The sequence below is a fragment of the Colius striatus genome, chromosome 3 (genome assembly GCF_028858725.1).
Source record: "Colius striatus isolate bColStr4 chromosome 3, bColStr4.1.hap1, whole genome shotgun sequence".
Taxonomy (NCBI): Eukaryota; Metazoa; Chordata; class Aves; order Coliiformes; family Coliidae; genus Colius; species Colius striatus.
Window position 1 is genome coordinate 71482309 of NC_084761.1, and position 21150 is coordinate 71503458.

At 34.6% G+C, this 21150-nt stretch overlaps 1 protein-coding gene across 12 annotated transcripts in view; it reads left to right on the top strand.

Moving 5' to 3' along the window:
- The window catches only part of FRYL (FRY like transcription coactivator), a 174571-nt gene that overhangs the window by 120192 nt on the left and 33229 nt on the right, over positions 1–21150 (top strand). For 9 of the 12 annotated variants that reach the window (XM_061991904.1, XM_061991903.1, XM_061991905.1 and 6 more), the window contains 17 exons: positions 57–225; positions 955–1214; positions 2111–2251; positions 3994–4162; positions 5008–5092; positions 6688–6800; positions 9169–9319; positions 9609–9712; positions 10189–10374; positions 12020–12224; positions 13094–13215; positions 13693–13883; positions 14546–14640; positions 15991–16598; positions 17189–17286; positions 18238–18408; positions 19634–19774. In XM_061991904.1, the coding sequence (XP_061847888.1) occupies positions 57–225; positions 955–1214; positions 2111–2251; positions 3994–4162; positions 5008–5092; positions 6688–6800; positions 9169–9319; positions 9609–9712; positions 10189–10374; positions 12020–12224; positions 13094–13215; positions 13693–13883; positions 14546–14640; positions 15991–16598; positions 17189–17286; positions 18238–18408; positions 19634–19774 (3009 nt within the window). The remainder of the gene's footprint in view (positions 1–56; positions 226–954; positions 1215–2110; positions 2252–3993; positions 4163–5007; positions 5093–6687; positions 6801–9168; positions 9320–9608; positions 9713–10188; positions 10375–12019; positions 12225–13093; positions 13216–13692; positions 13884–14545; positions 14641–15990; positions 16599–17188; positions 17287–18237; positions 18409–19633; positions 19775–21150) is intronic. The other 3 variants (XM_061991897.1, XM_061991907.1, XM_061991908.1) reach the window with 1 other exon arrangement.

Below are 21150 nucleotides of genomic sequence, written 5' to 3' on the forward strand. Positions count from 1 at the left end.
TAAAGACTTGCATTGTAGTTCTACACAGCTTCAACTTCTGAACATTACTGTTGTAGATCTTGGAGCCAAAGATGTTCCGTTATGCTCACAAACTGGAAGTTCAGCGGACGGATGGGGTCTTGGGTCAGCCTTCTCCTTTACCACATCTGTATTCTGTGTCTTATTATCAACTGTCAGAGGAATTAGCAAGGACTTACCCTGAGCTAACACTTGCTATCTTCTCAGGTATGGTTTTAAAGCAAAATCTGAAGCATTGTACAAAATGTGTAATTGTTGCTTTTCAGTAGTTAATTTATATATAATTCATTAAAATCGGGACAACGAGCTAACATTATCACATTGGGTGGAGGAAATGGAATTTACTGAGTGACAATTTTTGTTTACTTGTATTTTAAATGCATTCAAGAGGAAACAACATGAATCAATGATACTTTTAATGACTAATAGCAATGAAAAATCACTTCAGATAAATGATTTGCAAATGGTTTTAAAATTGTTTGTCTGTTCTGTCTCGTGTTAAGAAAACATGAGATTGCTCAAAAATATTAGTCCAAAGCATTTTTAAACAATTACAGAATAATAAACTCTCACATGAATTAAAAACCTAGTAGGGTTAATGCAAGGAAGAAAAAAAATTCAAGTTCTTCTTTTGGTACCTTTTTACAGGCCCTCGGTCTTCAGGTTCCCTCCTCCCTTAGACAATAGATGTATGTGTATACTCAGAGTTTCTTAAACAGTTTGTTGTCAGCAGTGCCTTCAGTTATCTGTGCTGAAGACCATGAACTTGAACGTTATGAAATGGCACTAGACAGCTAAACAAAAAATCCTGTTAGCATCAGCATTGCTTTATATCAGTATGACCTACTAGGCTCTTGGTGGTGGTTGTTGTTGTTAACAAAACAGTTTTTGTTGTGGACTCGCAATGAAGGTATGTGCTTAATTTTTGAATGACAGAAGTCAGTCAGAGAATCCAGACGGCTCACCCAGCTGGGAGACAGGTGATGCTGCATTATCTGCTGCCATGGATGAACAACATTGAGTTGGTAGACTTGAAACCTTTGCCAACCATTCGTCGGCCAGATGAAGATGAGGAAGATTCTTTGAAAGACAGAGAAATAATGGTGAACAGTAGGCGGTGGCTACGAGGAGAAGGCTGGGGATCACCACAGGCTACAGCTATGGTTCTGAACAATCTGATGTATATGACTGCAAAGGTAAAACGAATTACTTCAGTGCTCTGATTTGTGCCAGTGAATTGTAGTGTTTAGGATGCAAGAAAGTGATCTTCAGGGGTAACAATGTTAACAGATTTTCAAGAGTTGCCGTTCATATTTGTGGAGCTGCTTATGTATATATCAAAATTTTACCGTGTAGTTTTGAGGTACTGAGAGAAATATGGGCTAGAAATGTAATAGTAATTGTTGTGTACAGTAACAGTATATAACTGTTGCTTTGCAATGGAGATGTCTAGCTGGATAGATAACGCCAAGTTTCCTGTATACCTATGATCTCAAAGTGGAGTTTTGGAACTGATGTGTTGACCGATAGTCCCTCCTGCTTCCTGTGATAGCTACTTCTTACATAGAATACAGTTTTCGTCTCATGCAGTGCTCCTGCCAGTTCTTGATATCTTTGACTCCTGAGGTCATGTTTTAAGCTATCAGTTAAAAACTCTTGGCAGTTTGTGCTCTGTGGAATTTTATTCAGGATTGTCAGCAGCTGCGAGAATTGGTCTCTGCTACATTTAGATGGCTTTTATTTGTATGTAAATAAATACATTAAAATTGAAATAAATTCACACATGAATACATATTTTTATAAGTATAGAATTATATATACTAGATATCTACACAAAATATATAATATGTACAAATATGTGTACACATATTTCAGTGTATTTATAGCTATAAAAGAAAATAGTTATTTCCAGAAAGGTTTTATAAAAGTTAAATGTGAAGACATAATTCTGGAATGTTAAAAAGGCAACAACTGCCTACAGGATTTATGTCTCCTTTTTGTAGAGCCTGTCCCACTTGGTCAATACAGATAATTTTCAAGTGTAATGCTTTCTACTGGAGATATCAGGAGAGATATTTGTTTTGTTTTCTAGTATGGCGATGAAGTGGCTTGGTCAGAGATAGAAAATGTCTGGACTACTTTGGCAGACAGCTGGCCAAAGAATCTGAAAATAATTTTGCACTTCTTGATCAGTATCTGTGGAGTGAACAGCGAACCCAGCCTTTTGCCTTATGTGAGTATATGATTCCTCTCTTCCTAGTGCTATAGATGTTTTAAAAATCAGTTCAATGTCTGTCAGCAAAGATGACCAAACAAAAAATGTGAAGCCGGATTTCTCGATTCAAAATCTCCTACCCCATGTTTTATGACCATTAAATACTATGAACAAATCAAACTCAGTTCTTTTCTTTGAGTTACTTTGGACTGCATACAAATTTCAGTATCAATTTCAGTTAAAACCAGCATTCATGGAACAGTCTTGAGAAGAGAAAGAAACCAGAAAGGATATCACATCTTAAGGACAGCTGAGGCTTCCTTAAGGCAGCTTACTGACTATTGCAGTTTACTCAGGGTAGTAGGTCTGAAACAGTCCACTAGCTGTCTTACCAGTTATGAGTTGTCAAAATTCAGAGTGTACTAAGTAAACCACAGACCTTATTAAACCATGAAGGTCTGTCTTAACAGGTTTTTTGTTGTTGCATAATAAAAAGGAAACTTTAGGTGTTCAATTGCTAAATTTAGATTCATGTCATTAGGACTATACACTCCACAACTCCTTTTCATCATAAAATGCAATTCTACTGCAGCAGTTGGTCTCTGTTCATTAGGAAGAATTAAGATAGTTCCATAAGTAATATTTTCATTAGAAATATATGACTCGTTCTGCAAATAGTCAAAAAAGTAGAGATTAAGTAAACAATCGGGATCTGTAATATTACTAAATTCTTACTAAGTATAGGTTAAGTTCTTTGTTGATTGGAAATTGGTGTTATTGTAATTCAGGAAATCTAGCTTAATGGTGCAGCCCAAAATCTTTGTGTGTATAGTTTAAACAAGGTGACAAAGTATTTCTGCAAGTCAAATGCCCTGCATCACTGGCTTACCATTGATCTTCGAGTTCTCTCAAAAAAGGTGGGAATAAATCATTAAGCAGTAATAACTCAAGAAAATATCAGAAGAAAAAATGTAGTTACTGATGTCTAAAGTAATCACTGACTAGGAGCCATCTGCTGCTGCTTAGTACTCACCAGGATCATTTCACTAAAGTAAGATTTAGTGGAGAATCCTTAACTACTATATATTTAATAAAATATTGCTGTAGTTAGATGTTTATTCGTATCAGAGTATATAAAGGTGTTGAGTGTTTTGGGAATTAAATGTTTTTCTCCCATGCTGTAACTTGTCCTAGAAAAGCAGATAAAGTAAAGCACCTGTCATGCCATGTAGGGATAGTGTGATTATTCTCACATAACTAAGTATAAAAAAAACCTTAAATGACACACCTTAACCCTTCAAAACCAGTTTTATTTTTTCTCAGAGCACATGTGAGAGCACTGCAGAATAGCATGAGGAAAAATAAGATACCTGCTGAAAAATAAATAGTGTAGAACACAACTGTGAAGTATCAAAAAGAAATTAAATCAGAATACATTTGCTCAGATGTTGCTAAAACCTTTGTTAGAAAATATGTTACTTCATAAGTAACCGTCCTTGAACTCAGAAGTCTGAATTTCTTACTCTTGTGTTACGTTTCCAATGCTTGCTCCTGGAGACAGCTGTGAAAGCAATTTTGTTTGTTTTTAGAATTAGAGTAAGTTCCAGGTATTCTCGCTTGGAGTGCAAGTAGATATTCATTCTAAGACGTTGCAGTATCCAAATTTATTATTTTTCTTTTTTTTCTAATCATGTCACTACAATAAGAATTTTATTTATGTACATACTGTTTTATATGCATATTCTTTTTTTTGATGACAGGTAAAGAAAGTTGTTGTTTATTTGGGTAGAGATAAAACAATGCAACTACTAGAAGAGTTGGTGAGTGAACTGCAGCTAACAGATCCTGTCAGTTCAGGAGTCACTCATATGGATAATCCACCATATTACCGCATTACTTCCAGTTACAAAATCCCCTCTGTCACTTCAGGTGAGAATTTATTAACTTAAACTTCTATTATTGTCTATGCTAAACATGCTGTAACTGATCAATTATAATAGTAGAGTTCATTTGTAAATATTTAATAGGAGTACAGCATTCTGTTTCTAAGTTAAGGTACAGAATTTATTTTACAAAACGTGCAGTTTTTTATGCACCCAGAGTTCTTGTTAAAGGACAACTGATAGGTTCAAAAGGAGCAGGTTTGTATTAGATTTTGCCTGTATTCAGATCTCACACTGTTTACCATCCTCTATATCAATTCAGTCAAACAACTAGGAAAATTTATATAATTTTAAATCAGTGTAAATTGTTTTATTTTAAGTTCTGTTATAGACACAACCTTCATCCATGGGAATTTATTCAGGAGGATTTAATTACACTTACATAGGATAGTTTATTTAGAAATAATGAACAATTAACAATGGATCAATTCTCAAAAAAACCCAAAACACTGAAAGTAAAGAAAGTGTCATCTTCGTGCTTCAATCCAAGAACATGCTGAGACATGTGGAGGAAAACTGCCTGGCATCTTTCAAAGTGAGAAACAAAAGACATGGAGCGTACAGGAAAGAAAGAAATAGGTCTTCAGATCCTGCTTCAAAAAGAAGCCTTTCTACTTAATTTACACTGAAGACTCAGAGATTCCTGGAATGGATTATTTTGATATTTTCCAGTTAATGAAATTATGGTAGCAGCTCAGAATATTTTAGTCTAAAGGCACACCTGGGGTAAACCTGGTTAGGATTCATGGCATGAACAGTAAATAAGGGTCATTGTGTAGTGTTTAAGATTGCTTTCTTTATTGACCAATGTTCTTCGTCCATAATCAACAGGTACCACATCCAGTAGCAATACAATGGTGGCTCCCACAGATGGCAACCCTGACAGTAAACATATAAAGGACAATATTGAAGAGAAGTAAGTATCTTGTCAAAGAGCAGTTATTAGTTGAATTACAGGAATTCCTGGTAGGCACTGTAAGAACTTGCATCCCAGTGGCTCCAGTTATGTCTTCACTGCAGGAAATACAGGGCTGTAAGTTTTCTAAGCTTAAAGCAAGAGAACTGGAGTACCATTGAGATTAACAGTAGCAACCTTAATGGTAATTTGAACTCAAAAAGTTGCAGTGGAAACAACAAATTAAAGGAATAATCCAAGTCAAAATTTGTATTGCTATATTGTTATTGATGCGCTGGATTGTATACATTTACATAAGAGAAATCACACTGCAGATGGGTACCCCATGGGAAAACATTATTAGTTTAGTAATGCAACCAATTCTCAAATTAGTTTCCTAGCTCAGTAGAAATCAGCAGTGCCTATATGTTGAAAGCTAGTTTATTCTCCTAGTCAGGGTATTTGGGTGCCTGGTATCTGTGGTAAGGTCCCTTCCAGCTAGCTTTAAAACAAATGCCTCCCTCCCTAGCTTTTGAGCTTCTTAAGAAAAATTCTGCGGAGAAATTTGTCAGACAGGGATTCCAATGTGAGGGTGGTGGAAAGCAAACAGACTTAGGATATGGACTCAGAGCTCCACAGTGACTGTGGACATGCTCTCATCTTTGTTAAATATGACATGGATGACCTTAAAATGAAAAAGGGAGTAGAGATTCTCTAAACAGCATGAGGAAAAAGTGTGCACATACCTTTATGGCAGAGTAGCTACTATGTGGTAAATTCAGAAACCAGTTTATTTTATGATGACTTAGTAATTATATTTACAATATAATTGTCAAGTTGGGCTTTTTTTTCTTGAACGGGATAATTATATCAATACAATTAGGTTGGTAAATATATTGATAGAGACAGCTCCAATGCTTCCAATGAAATTGAAGGAGGGCTGTGGGAAAATAAATTACAGAAAACTCTGGAATCTGAGGTGTTATTCAGAATTAAGCCTAGCAAGGCACAGACAAATATTTAGCTGCTATTGAGGCTGGAGATGAAGAAAATTATAAAGTAGCAAAGGAACTTCGGAAGTTTCTGCAAGTTTTGGCATATTCTGAAGTGTTGTCTAACACCTCCCCAGGTTATATGCTTTTTGATAAGATATACCATGTACATATTGAACTTGCCAGGAGGTCAGAGTTAGAAGCTTCTGTAGAAACAGCTTGGAAATCGTGCTTTTAGCACTCTCATTTATTTATAATTTGTCAGATTAGTGAGGATAGGGTCTTGGACCATGCATGTTTAAAGATATGTCTGTGCCAGATCAAATACGGGTTTCACTGTTTTTCTCAGTGAGAAGAATTTACTTATGCGTAATGGTAACAAATATCTTAATGTATTACCTGTTCATGAAAGTTATCTAATGAAGGTAATTTTGCATAGTGAATTATCTTCTCGAATCCCCTTATATATCATTGTTACAGGAGGTGTGTCTTATACAGCTGAGATGCTTTGACATCACATTGATGGTCCTAGTGAAGTGAAATATTGTTGCATAACACTTAGTTTTGCTGAGACACCCTGATATTTTATGTCAGTTACTAGTGCTGCTTTATTTTTTCCTGCAGTTACGTACATCTAGACATCTACAGTGGGTTGAACAGTAACTTAAACCGCCAGCACCACAGACTAGAATCTCGCTACAGCAGCAGCTCTGGAGGATCGTATGAAGAGGAAAAAAGTAATATTTTTATGTAAAAATATTTTTATAGATAGAAAACAAAATTTTCACAAGTTAATACTTTTGCTGAAGGGTATGGAAATAAGCGTTATCAGTAGCTTTTGCACAAACTATCAAAAATATGATGTTTTTTTACTTTCCTCATTTTTAGGAAAGTCTGGCATACATTTGATTACAATAGAATGTGCAAGGAACATGATAAACTTTCTTTCCTTCCCTTGTACTCTGAAATGCGTTGTGAACATCTTCCTAAATGAAGCAGTTTTACTTTGTTTTCTTTGCCAGAACCAACACCAAAGGCAAATAGATGGTTAGGCAGAACAAATGGGAGAGATTAGCAGGAGGCAAATGAGATGAATAGATAAAAAAAAAAGGGGGGGAAAAAATAGGGGGGGGAAAGATAAATGCAAGTAATTGTGCATTTAAATGATAGCAATCCTTGGCCTATTTAAGAAAAAGGGTACAAAACTTTCTAAGAAGCCATAGCAAAGGAAAATATAGCAAGGAAAAATGATCTTCTTGTGTTCCTCTAATTTTCAAGTTTGTTTTGAAAACATGTTACTTTTTGTGATCTATGGTCTGTTTTTCTGAGGTGCAGAGGTAAGAAAAGAGATAGAACTTTCTCTGAAAACTCCATATACTTTTGGAGACTTCTCTTTCATGGAGATTTATTAACTACAGCTGCTTTTGTACCTGAGATAATGCTAGGGAAAGCTAAATAGATCATGTTATCAGGCAAAAATGAGGATGGTGGTCTGATGGTAAATGATGCATTACATAAGTAGGTTCTCTATGCTTTGTCAGAGTACTTGTTTGACTGAAAGTCTTGTTTCAGTTAACAAGCTGGTGGTAATTAAAAGGACTTTGCACTTTAAATCTCCATGGCGTTATCAGATATATTTCAGCCTGATCCAGCTCGTTATAATTCTTGACAGACTGTCATCTTAGATTTCACTATTTTTTTTTATTGACAGTTGATTTTTCTACCAGTTAATTTGTTTGGGTATGGTACAGCACATGATACAGTACTGCCTTTTGCTCAACTCAATGTATGCTACTGAGCAACAGGATGGAAATTTCTATTTTGAGGATTACGTGTCAGTATGGAACCTGGTGTGTCCTGTGCTTTATTGAAGCAATAGAATCCAATAGAATCTCCTTATGCACTCCTTAATGACTGATTCTGTACAGGCCATAACTTAGAGTGAATATGTGGTTCTTACTGCCTCTTTCAAGAAGATGTAACATATTGTCCTCTACAGAGCTTGTTTTAAAGGCTAGGAGTACTGATACACAGATCTGTTAAACTTTGGGTCAGTAACTGATTGGTGGACTTCCTGGGCAGCCAGTGTGTTTACTACTGCTTGGATGGGTGATGCCCAGTGTCATAATTGTGGCTGTTTCCATGTTTGTTTGCTATTTGTGGTAGCTGCACTGAGTATCCTGAAGGAGATGATGATAATTCACAAGCTTCATCAGTAAGAAGTTTGTCACTTCCAGTCAAGAAGATGATAACTAGCTGATACATGTGTGAACTTATGAAACTTGTGCAACTATACTTCCAAAAGGACAGCTGGCAGAATCACTGAAATACTGAACTGTTGATGCAGTCTCCTTACTTGTTTCTAGTCTTAATTGTTTATTCTGTAGAAAATACATCTCATTTGAGAACAGGAAAATGTTTTGGATGTGTAACATGGTACATACACATTTCAAATAGCTGATGTGTTTCTTCCACTCTTGAAGCTTGCCTAATCAAAAACTGAATGCTTTCTGTGTTTTCCTGATAAGCTTACTTATTTTCTGAGCAGTGACTTGTCAAGCTACGCTAGGGTAGAAGTGGTACGCTCTTAGTTACCCCATATATCAGGTTAATATTATGTGACATGTAGAACTGGTGGGTAGACCTATTAAAAGGTGCTCTTGAGATATACGTCCTTAGCCTATAATGAAATGGCAGCTCTTCAAAATGTGTTCAGTGCAATCCTGAGACCCAATCTTAACTCCCTGTCTGACATGAGGTTTGAAATTCAGGGAAATTATATTATTTAATTTACTCCTGGTTTTTTTCTTTATGTGCATCCATGTTCCCCATGTTCATCTATCCTTTTTATGAACCTGTTCAACAAAATCTTACTCTGCTATATATTCTGTATGCGTCTATGATTCTGTTAAATCATCCTTATGCTAAAAGAAATAACCACTTCTTTTTTTTGTTAAACTGTATCCTATTACTAAGGTTTATGGCTGGTTCTTCCTCCCCTAACTCCCAGATCTCAGCTTTTCAAGAATTTTAAACTATTTCCTTAGAAGACTACAGAAACATCTTTTTTTTTTTTTAATCTGGTTTAATTACCTGCTGTATTAGGTGATTCAATGCCTCTGTATTCAAACTGGCGATTGAAGGTGATGGAGCACAATCAAGGAGAGCCTTTACCTTTTCCACCCACTGGAGGTTGCTGGTCACCATTGGTGGATTATTTGCCTGAAACTTCTCCTCCAGGCATGTCTCTTCACAGGTAACAATTTTACAATGCTGATAGCAATGCATTATAATTTCTGTTGCACAAATAGCACATTAAAAGATAGTAGAGAGAACATTTGTTTCCTGCAGTTTTACTCACAGTAAATTTGGAAGACTAAAGTTATTCTGTCTTCATTATGAGCATTCATCTTTTCTCTTATAATGCAACTTTGTGGATGTTTCTAAACTTCAGACAGAATACTGGTTAGTAGCTTAAGCTATTTTTCAGCTCTTAAAGTTCATGTTACATTCTTCTGACCTTTTGTTGTTGTTGTTGTTTTTAGATGCAATATAGCAGTGATCCTTTTGACTGACTTGATAGTTGACCACAGTGTAAAGGTGGAATGGGGAGGATACTTGCATCTTTTGCTTCATGCGATTTTTATAGGTAACGAAATTCTTACAGAAATATGTCTAGTAATTTAATAATTGTAGCTATTTATGTAGCTGTTCTTTTGGGGATTTAAATTAATGTTTGCCATTGTACTGAAATCTCATTAATTTGTTAATATTCACAGTATTCTAACTAAATATTGTTAGACTTGGCTAACATTAATATAATAAAGAGGTTTTTGGAGTTGTTTGAAGGCATTTTCTGTTGGAGCCACTTCTACTTTTCTTCTTGTAGAAGGCACAGTAACATTCACTTTATTTCTGTTTCTCTGTAGTAATTTTCATTGAGAGCACAGATTAAATTTGTAGTGCTGTATGAGAAACGAGGATATATTAATGTTTGTTAAGCTGTATACTTCTATTTTCATATTGAAACATTGAGACAACATCATTTAGTGAATTACATATCTGCTATTAATTCAGCATACCCTTTGAATGTTATAAAACTTTCCCATTTTCTTTTTATATTAGGTTTTGACCACTGTCACCCTGAAGTCTATGAGCATTGTAAACGACTGCTTTTGCATCTACTGATAGTGATGGGATCTGGCAGTAATGTCCAGTCTCTTGCTTCTGTACTTCTAAGAAACAGGGAGTTCAATGAATCCAGGGTGCTTACTGTCAAGCAAACTACTAATTTAGATTATACTTTCACAGGTATGCTTTAGATTTATTAAGTATTGATTTTTAAAATCATGGAAAGTTACCTTTCCTTCCAGACATTATGAAAATTTCTGTTCTATCTTAAGAAATTGCTACTTTAATGCCTTTGGCATTAAAATGGTTTTTTGTCAGATTTTAATTAAGTGAAAATGAATACAGATCATGTTAGCACTTTGTGCCCAGTCAGTCATCAAAGCAGAGCGCACAGTTGAATGATTAAATAGTAGTGGAAACCACAGAGGAAGCTCTGTGGTTTAGATATGTAATATAGCAGGTTTTATGATGCTCTTGAAAATAAAAACCAAGATGATCCATGTCTTACTTGTTTATCTCAACTTTACATTTCTGACTTTTGTCAGTGGTAATTCATTGTTCAGTGGGCCATTAGAATACTCTGAGTACCTTTTCATGTTCACCATGACAATATTGCAATTATACAAAAAACTATATCTTTTCTATTTCTGTCTTTATGAAAGGAATTTTTTGGTTGTGTGAGCCTCTTGTACAAGTTTCCAAAGAAATGTGAGAGAGTTCAGGTTTTTTGAAACCTAATATTTCATGGTATTTCAGTAGGTGGCAGCATATTGCTATACAATGTGTTGGTTCTTTTCATATAAGAGGTAGTTTGTCACTAGCAAAAAATACCTGATTTGTGAATCTAATATTTGTAGCAATAGAGAATTAAAATGTAGGCATAGTGGAAGAATTCTTTTATGTAAACGGTTTTGCAGACTTTACTGGTGACTTTATAGGTCACCATACAGGTGACCTATATAAACCATTCCGTTACTAATCTTTACAGATTTGGGTAAAACGGTCTAAATGTGACATAGCATTTTGCTGTTATTAAAGCAAAATGCCCAAAAGAAACTAGAATAAGATTAGTATCAAACACTTCCAGCTGGTTATTAATATGAAGTGATTATAGGTATGCATGCCTAGCACCAGGTCAGATGAGCTGATGTTAAATTTTATTTAAACTAGCTACTGCTTCAGTCCAAACCTTGTGGCTCTGTAAAGTGAAAACTAATGTACAATTGTTATTTTCAAAGGTTCACAACCCATTTTTCCTTGACGGTTTACTTTGCCCAGCACTTCATAGACGGAGATGTAATGTGAGGAGTTACCGCAGTTGTGTATTACTGCTATGTAATTCTTTACATGGAGAGAAAAATCTCACAGCAGCAAGATTAAGTGCAGCCAAAGAGGCTCTGCTTAGATTCGGTTCACTAGCTAATACATATTGTTAACTGATTTAAAATACTGTCAGTTACACTAGAACTGTGTTTTGTCAACAACAAAAAAGTGATCTGTGCATTATTAGGAAGTAGTTTGTATCATTTTTGTCAGCTTACTAAGACAAGATGTTTCAGAAGCTGATAAGCTGTCATATTACCAACACAAAATCAAACATAATACAGTGGTTTTAAAAAGGGATCAAGCAGTTCCTTACTAAGGGTCCAATCATGTGAAGAATTTGCATGTATCAGATGTGTTGATTTCATTCAAGTTATTGCAACCCTTAAATTATTCTTACGGCATTTGCTAAATTACTGATTTTTTTAGAAGGCTACTTTTAAATTTTTATGTATTTAATATTAACTGTTAAGAGTGAATAATCATCTTGTTTTTATTTCAGCAGGTGTTCATGATTTTATACCCGATTACCAGCCCTCCCCAATGACAGACTCAGGGCTTAGTTCAAGTTCTACCTCTTCTAGCATCAGCTTAGGAAATACAAGTGCTGCCATTTCTCATCTACACACCACAATCCTCAATGAGGTTGACATTTCAGTAGAGCAGGATGAAAAAGTGAGAACTCTTATAGAATTCATTACCTCAAGGTAAGAGTTCCATTTTCATTTTTGTTGAGACATTTGGAAACATGGTAAAACCCTCACTATTTAGTCTAACTTTGTTTTATCACCAGGAAGAGATAGTTTAATCCTGAAGTAAGTTTTGTGTTCTATGAACAACTCTAACATTCCAACAATTTTAAAGAAGTTTGGCCACCCTTTTGTGCCCTGAATGTTTAAGTCTTTTTTTTTTTTATACTCCACACAAGTCTGTTATCTTTGCACGCCACACGGTTTATAGAGTTCCCTTTTCCAGGACTAGGGACAGAATACATAAACGTGATTTATGTATTCTGTCCCTAATTATGCTCCAAGATTTGTGCTAGCTAGTATCAGAGAGCTGACTATTCAAAAAACAGGAATTTGCGGCAGAGGTAAGTAAAACCATCAAAACGTGTAGTTTGTATGATAGTTTATAGAAAGCTTTCAAGGCTGTGTAAATCTAAAATCCTGCCTATTTCTCAAAGCTTTTCATTACTTAGGCTTATACATCACTCTAAATTTAGAGCAGTGTGGTGTATTGATAGGAAGAAAGGAAGTTGTTTCGAGAATGTAGAATGGTGTAATTGAACTGGTGTTTTTTCACGTAACCAAATATTATCTAGCAAAGAATATCTATTCCTAAACTTACGCTGTTATTTCAACTGGATCAATTTTAACATCTTGAGTGTTGTGGTATAATACTGAGCAGTTGTCAAACTACTTTCCATTTTGTATTTGCAGTTCTAATTGATTTCTTTTGTGCAGTAAGTAATAGATTCTTTTGCAATTGACCTTAAAGTCAAAATAAAATTTAAATAATACTAAGGTCAAAGGCTCTGTGTTATATTCTATTATATTTATTCTTGTGTTTTTAGGAAAAGAGGCCCACTTTGGAATCATGAAGATGTTTCTGCTAAGAACCCTAATATAAAGAGTGCTGAACAGTTAACTGTGTTTTTAAAGCATGTGGTATCTATATTTAAACAATCTAGCTCAGGTATGTTAGAAAACAGTTAATGCATGATAAAATGTACAAATCTGCAATCTGAAGTAATTTTTTTGCATGCCTTTAAATGTACAGGTTATCTATAAGATCATTCTAGATGATTGCATATGGCTTCTAAATAATTGATTTTTCTTGTGTATTGCACACTTGAGTTCATATTTTTATGTAACAGATATAAATATACTGTTTTAGGAATGAGGTAAAATATCTTATTGATTTATTATGGACACAATACTCAATTCATAAATGTTTTATTCTCTACAAGTCCTCTCCAGTGTTAAGTATTTTGGAATACAGATTTATATACCTGGAAAGATTTTTGAGAGTAACACTCCTTGAGGAAAAAAAATAGAAAGCTAGAGTATTTTAAAGCTAAGAATTACTTTGGCAATTTGCTCCTCATTAAATTCAAGGGAGTTTGGGTTTTATGGAGCATTGTTTTGCTTGAATAAGTATTTTCATTTATAGGAGGATTTCAATTGGAACACCGTCTCAGTGAAGTTGCTTTGCAAACTGCGCTTTCGTGCTCCTCTCGACATTATGCTGGGAGGTCCTTTCAGATTTTCAGGGCTCTGAAGCAACCTCTTACTGCATCTACCCTTTCTGATGTTCTCTCCAGACTCGTAGAAACTGTTGGAGATGCAGGAGAAGAAGCTCAGGTATTTCCTGCCACTTTTATTAGAAAGCCATATCTGCCTAAATGGCATACTCACATTATTATTATTTTAATGACAGTAAAATTTAAAAGCATTTTTAATTTGGTTGCTTTTTATCTTTAAATGAAGATATTTCAAATATCAGAACAGGTTTAATCACGATACTTTTTGAATTTTCACCTAATTAAATGATGAAAAGATGAGTTGTGCACATTCTCTTCTACAGCAATAGGAACTTTCAGAAAGTTTGATACATGTTTCCTCGAAACACCTTCTGTCATAGAGAATCTTGAGATCATAATTTAGCTTTTCTTTTATAAAGAACTTCACCTTATAAAGTGTTACAGACATGCAACTTAGTTTCATTGCACTTCTAAAAAAATAGATCTAATCTTTTAATGTTGAAAACTGCTAGTCTAAATGACTCCATCCTTAATCCATCCTTAAAAATACTGCAAACCAGAATGAATTTTGTGAATATTTAGAAATAAACTTTTTCCCTGTCTTGAAGTTAAACTGCTAACTTGAGCTGTCTTATCAGGAATGTGTTGTAATTGAAACATGAAAGAATAACTGCTGATATGGATTTTATATTTTTATATCATTATTCAATAGTCTGTGATCATTTTTGTACATAATTTATAATCAACTGTGGCTTTCCCCAGGGTTTTGTCATAGAACTGCTTCTGACCTTAGAGTCGGCTATTGATACTTTGGCTGAAACCATGAAGCATTATGATCTGCTTTCTGCCCTTTCTCAGTAAGTTCTTTTACTAGTCAAGATACATTACATGTTTTTATACATTTGAATTATTAAAGATGTGTATTACAAATGTAATGAAATAATTTCTTATTGCTTTGCAGAACAGTTGTGTCCTTATAGCTTACTCTTTCATGTTTTTGTCATTCTGCCTCAAGCAAAACTCATAAGAATCCAGATTTTCTGCAAAGGGCCTCTGCTACCTTTCCAACTTATTCTCTTGGGTCTAATTAAAAAACAAACAAACAAACAAAAAAAACCAACCAAAAAACACAAAGAAAAAGTATTCAAGGTGTTCCTTGTGACTCAGTTCTGAAATGTTGCGACTTCTGAAACTTTTTAAAAATACAGGTACTGAGTACATTTATAGCTTTGTTTTTTAAATTCAGGCCCAACTGACCATGATTAATACTAAAATTTTGAGGGTCTCATTTTTTCCCCATATGTATAGAAAAGGTAATAACACCAGTCCTTAAAAGATAAGTCAAGATTCACAGATGATAACTCCTGTTCTGCAGTAAATACTTTTATTACAGTGTTAACACAGAAGATACTTTTTCAGTTCCACCAAATGCTAGTCCTTAGATTTGTTGTCCATATGTGACAAAAAAGTAATTGAATACTCTGAGTCACTTGTGTGTCTCATTGCAGTGTGAGTGGTTATCTCAATGACATTTTATCAAACTGAAAAAAAATATCTCAATGTACAGACATTATTTATTTGATGTCATGGCAAAGTTTTTTTTTCAAATGTTGAGATTTCCAGGAATATATTGAATTTCACTGTATTAGAAGTGGAAGATGTTGTTTTTCCAGGGCAGATATTTCAGACAAATATGACGTAATAAGTAAATAACTTCATTTATTAATTCATTCAGTACTCTACCTTTATCAGATCTACTAGAGACATGGTTTAGGGATGGCCTTGGCAGTGTTAAGTTAGTGGTTGGACTTGATGATCCTAAAGGTCTCATCCAACCAAAATGATTCTTTAAGTAAGTAGGAATGCTAGATCTGCAATTACAGACAATTTTACATGCTAGAGGCTAATTTTTCTCATTTTACTAAATTATTTTTTACTGTAATTATATTGATAATCTGGGATTGTAACAATTAGGTCTGGTGTCAGAGATGATGGGATGTGACAGTCTTGTCTTTATGCTGTAGGGATCTTTTAGTAATATATGTATATAAATGCTGTATTTTCATCTATTATAATACTCTTCTGGTGATGAAGCGGAGTATTCACTTTGTGTGTGATACTTGATTAACGTAACATCTCTTTTTCTAAACCATATGTTGTTCAAGTATTTTGCATGGGATAATATGGAATGCTGATTTTTATTTTAGAACCTCATACCATGATTCTGTAATGGGAAACAAGTATGCAGCTAATAGGAAAAGCACTGGACAAATAAATCTAAGCACAAGTCCCATTAATAGTGGCGGTTGTTTGGGATACTACAGCAATGCAAGGAGTAATTCTTTGAGACTGAATTTAATCAGTGAGCGGAGAGGCGACCGTCGACGGAGCAACACACTGGATATAATGGATGGAAGGATAAATCACGGAGGAAGTTTGGCCAGGACTAGAAGCCTTTCCTCCCTGAGAGAGGGAGGGATGTATGATGTGCAACCCACTACTGACCCTGTCAACTTGATGGCCACCATATTTTGGATTGCTGCTTCGTTGCTAGAGTCAGATTATGAGTATGAATATCTTTTGGCTCTCAAGCTACTCAACAAGCTCCTTATTCACTTGCCTCTGGATAAGTCGGAGAGTCGGGAAAAAATAGAAAAGGTGCAGAATAAACTGAAATGGAATAACTTTCCAGGCCTTCAGCAGCTTTTCTTAAAAGGCTTTACTTCAGCATCTACACAAGAAATGACAGTTCATCTCCTCAGTAAACTCATCACAATTTCCAGGCATGCTTTGGTGGATCCTTCTCAGTTAGCAGGTATATTTAGTAAGTGTGTGTGTAATGAAAATATGTTTCCTCACCAAATTAAGTGTGATCTAAATCAGTAGTAATCATGCATTTGCCTTAAAAAACCCTTCTTTTTGCAGTGTTGATATTACAGTACCAGATAGCGGGAGTACATTACGGACTGAGATAATCTACTGAGAAATACCATACATAAACTTTATGTGTTAACTGTTTACTTAAATCTTGCTGACAAGCAAGTTTTTAGAGCATATGTGTTATTTTTCATGATCTCGTGTTAACTAGCTCAATTAGTACTATTTTAAACATTTACACATTTTAGAAGCGATGTGTCTATGTTGCCTAAAGCTCTCCAGTTTCATGACAGTTTTACTTAATTGGTCTGGTAATTATTTTATATTCATCTTATACCTAACAGAGACACGTTTACATGCATTCTACATACATACACACTTAGGCACATATATATGTGTGTATAATTTACATATCTGTATGAATGAGTCGTGCTATAAGAGTTCTTAAATACTAGATAACTCCACATTAAATTAAGTCATATTAAAACTCTTTAGGGCTCATGTAACTGTGTTTATGTATGTCTTTAGGATTTCCTCTAAACATCTTGTGCCTACTTCCTCATCTGATCCAACATTTTGATAACCCAACTCAGTTTTGTAAAGAAACAGCTGACAGGATAGCAAAGGTATGTAAAATGATGCTTGGAGAAGTACTCGGGTGTTTATGCCAGCATTGATTCTGTATTTATCTGCTTCTTTATGTAATACTTTTTGACATTAATATTAGAAACACATAAATAAACATAAAAGGTCATATTTTAAAGATGTCATGCAATCCCAATTAGTCTAGTTGGACTTCATATCAGTCCCCCAGTTTCCCTTTGTCAATGAAAAATTACATTTAGCTCACTGTATAAAATTTAGATATAAAGAGCAAATTTCCTTATTACTGATTTCAATCACTTTTTCCTACTTGTCTGATATATCTGTTTGTAATTTTAAATGTAAAATGATTCAATCTTTAAGAACACTTATTAACTTGCTTATGAGAAGGAAGTTATTCTTACCTTTTGTACTGGTAGGCAGTGAAGAAAAGGTAGCATGTTCTTTCTGTTGCTTGTACACAGTGATTAACCTTGGAATATTTCTGAACTGTAGTGTCTGTTAGAGCAGTACATGGTACACATCAGTGATCTCTAGCCGGGCTGGTGGTACACTGGCCTCTCAGTCTGCATTTTAAGGAGGAATGTGGAGAAGGGAGTAAGAAAGTGCTGCCTGTCATGGGAGATAGAATAATAACCCTTGGCTGCCAAAACTGTGATTGATAAATTACTTAACCTTGTGCAAGCCATCTCAAAAGCCTGATGTCAATCAAGAAATTACTGTTGTCCATTAAATACTTGCACTACTAACTGGGGACAGTAGCTGAGGGAAGTTTGGTATGAGTAGTAGATAAATTTGGAGCATGGATGCTACAGTACCAAAATTCAACAGAAACTGTAGGTGTTGCTTGTGTCATTAGTTTGATTTCAGTTATTACAAAATAGAGGGGGATCTGGGAAAAGTGCATAATGACTTGTGAATGTGTAGGTTAAAACTTCATTGTTTTATAATTAAAACTGCTTTTTGCTTTTCAGGTCTGTGCAGAGGAAAAATCACCAACTCTTGCCAATCTGGCTCATATGATGAGTTTATACAGTACACACAGTTATTCCAGAGACTGTTCTAACTGGATTAATGTAGTGTGTAGATATTTGCATGACTCTTTTTCAGATGCCACATTTAGCCTCGTAACTTACCTTGCAGAGGTAATGTTTTAAATAGAAGTGTATCTCATATTGTTAATTTATGAACAATATTACATTTACTCATTGCTAGTCCCTTATTTTTCATGATTCTGAATGGAGGAGGTGTATTTTCCATAATAGGAGAATAATATTAAAACGTTCTAGGATATGGAAAAGGGATGCGTACTGCCATTTTGGAATGCAACAAATTTTATGTACCCTGAAGTACAAGCTAGAACATAAGAGGTTCCAAAGAAATACAACGGCAATCTTCTTTACTGTGAGGGTGATGGAGCACTGGAACAGGCTGCCCAGATGGATTGTTGAGTCTCCTTCTCTGGAGACATTCAAAACCTGCCTGGGCGAGTTCCTGTGTAACCTACTCCAGGTGGTCCTGCTCTAGCAGGGCCATTTTGCTCGGTGATCTTTCAAAGTCCCTTCCAACTCTGTGGTTCTGTGATTCTGTGAAATGACAATCCCTGTAATGAAAGATGCTTTTTTATTATAGTAATATTTTATAGTAGATTTCTATTCTATACTATCTGAACAAAATGTGCACGTTTTGCTTCAGCAAAAATATACTCAATGTTAAGAATTTTTTTCAGCCAAGTACGTGTTTAAAGATGTGTTTATCTCAACTAAAACAAAAATAATTTCACAGTTCAATTGTAAATGTTGCATAGTACATAATCAAAGAGCATTTAAATTCTAAAATTTGGTATATAATTCTGCCAGCTATTCATACAGAAAAACTTACTACCTTTTAAAAAGTACCTTGTATGATAAACTTGTAGAGCTTGTCCTTGAAGTATATCTCTTCAAACTGATGAAGATATCTTTGTACATTCTCATGAATGACTGTACATGTACTTATCTTGTTCATCAGATTGTGTCTAGCAGCCTTTATTAAGGTGTAGATGTAATTGTTTTTTGTACAGCTTTGAAATTTTTAATTTGTATGAACACTTCCATTTAGTGAGAACTGCTTTATTTTTAGGTGCTTTAGAGATCTGTGCTAACAAATATGTCAAAATTCAGGGGGAAAAAATGAGTTGAGGCAGAGAACATTGCTCTATTGCATGAATGTTTTTTAACACTTAAAGTTACATGAATTGGTACAGTTAGGACTCCTGAAGGTGAAAATAAATATGTATGGAAGTTAGATACATTTTAATGTTTGGTTTCAGATTTTGCTACCATTCAAGTCTCTAATTAAATTCTGTATTTTAAAAACCTTTTTTTTTAGCTGTTAGAGAAAGGGTTATCAAGTATGCAACAGTCCTTACTGCAGATCATTTACAGTCTTCTGAGTCATATTGACCTATCCACAGCACCAGTGAAGCAGTTCAATTTGGAAATCATAAAAGTTATTGGTAAATATGTTCAGGTAGGTACTCTGGAAAGTTTTAAGAGCCTTTCTGCTTATTAGAAAAGTGATAGTGTAGTTACACTTGACTTTTAGGGAGAATTAATTTATATCAGATATAAAAATAGTTGTTTGAAGTCATATTCCATAGAGGGGTTTTTTTTGTTCTATGTACTTAATTCATTATCTGCTTATGTTTGTGTATTTATCCAATTTGATTTACATCTTGTGGAATAAGATACCTGGGTGAATATGCATCTGTTTACAGATACAAGGTAGCTCCATATGTAGTTAGAAGAGATAATCCTTCAACTATTAAAATTTAAGGAAATGTTTACTGCTAAATGCTCCACAAATGTTTTATTTATGTGTATATGTTTTCAAAAAGACGTTTTACAGTTAAATCCACATTTAAATCGCTTCCACTGGTGTATCTCTGAGGAATATTAAGGTGCTCCTTAACAAATTTGCAAGTGTTTTTTCTTAAAAAAAATCCCCAAAAGAGGAACAACAGTGTTTTACCCTCACTAATTTGATCCTTTGTACTTGGAACACAATTTACTGAAAATCTGTTTCATGGTAGAAGGTCTTGCATCTTGCTGAAAGACAGTATAAAGATGCCTGCAGCATAAAAACATTTCAATGCACAATGTTCTCTTCTTCCCCATCCCCTCCTTTTCTTTTTTCTTGAATCCCATTATTGTCAAATGTATTTCAGTCAAATGGTTTAATCATAATTAACTAGGAAAGTAGTGTTCCCTGGATGTTTTCTTATTGATGGATATGTACTTCAGATATTGTGCTCCTGTCAGAGTGCATTAGGCAAAATGGAATGATCAGCATAAGTATAGTTTTCGTGACCTGACAGCTGCTGGCTTCACTTCTAACCTTTATTCTGAGCTTTCTATGCAAGCCCACACTACCATGGAATGTAATCTTAATTAGAATGATACTAGCAAAAATGTATTCCAGAGAAGCATATTTATTTTTGACACGATAAAAGATCTTGCTATAAATAACAAAAGATCATAAATTGACATGTCTTGTTTAAATGTGGTGCTGCTAAACTGCTGTTTTTTAGTCCCCTGTGATCACACTGTATTTTAATAAATTTTAAATTGCCTGTGATACACAGAAATTCTGGAGATTGTTGAAGACTGTCATTACCTACAAAGGAGCACATACTACTTTAAACCTTGAAAGTCATATTTATTTTTTTAATGCAAGTGAAAAAAAATATTGTAGCCAACTTGACATCCAAATTTTAAAAATAATAAATCCTGCTAATTTCAAAAACTGGAAAATGTTAAGTTTTAGGTCAAATCCTAGTATTTTCAGGAGCATAAATCTTAGCCCTTCTGAGATGCTGCTTTTGGTGTAAATCTGTTCTGAGATTT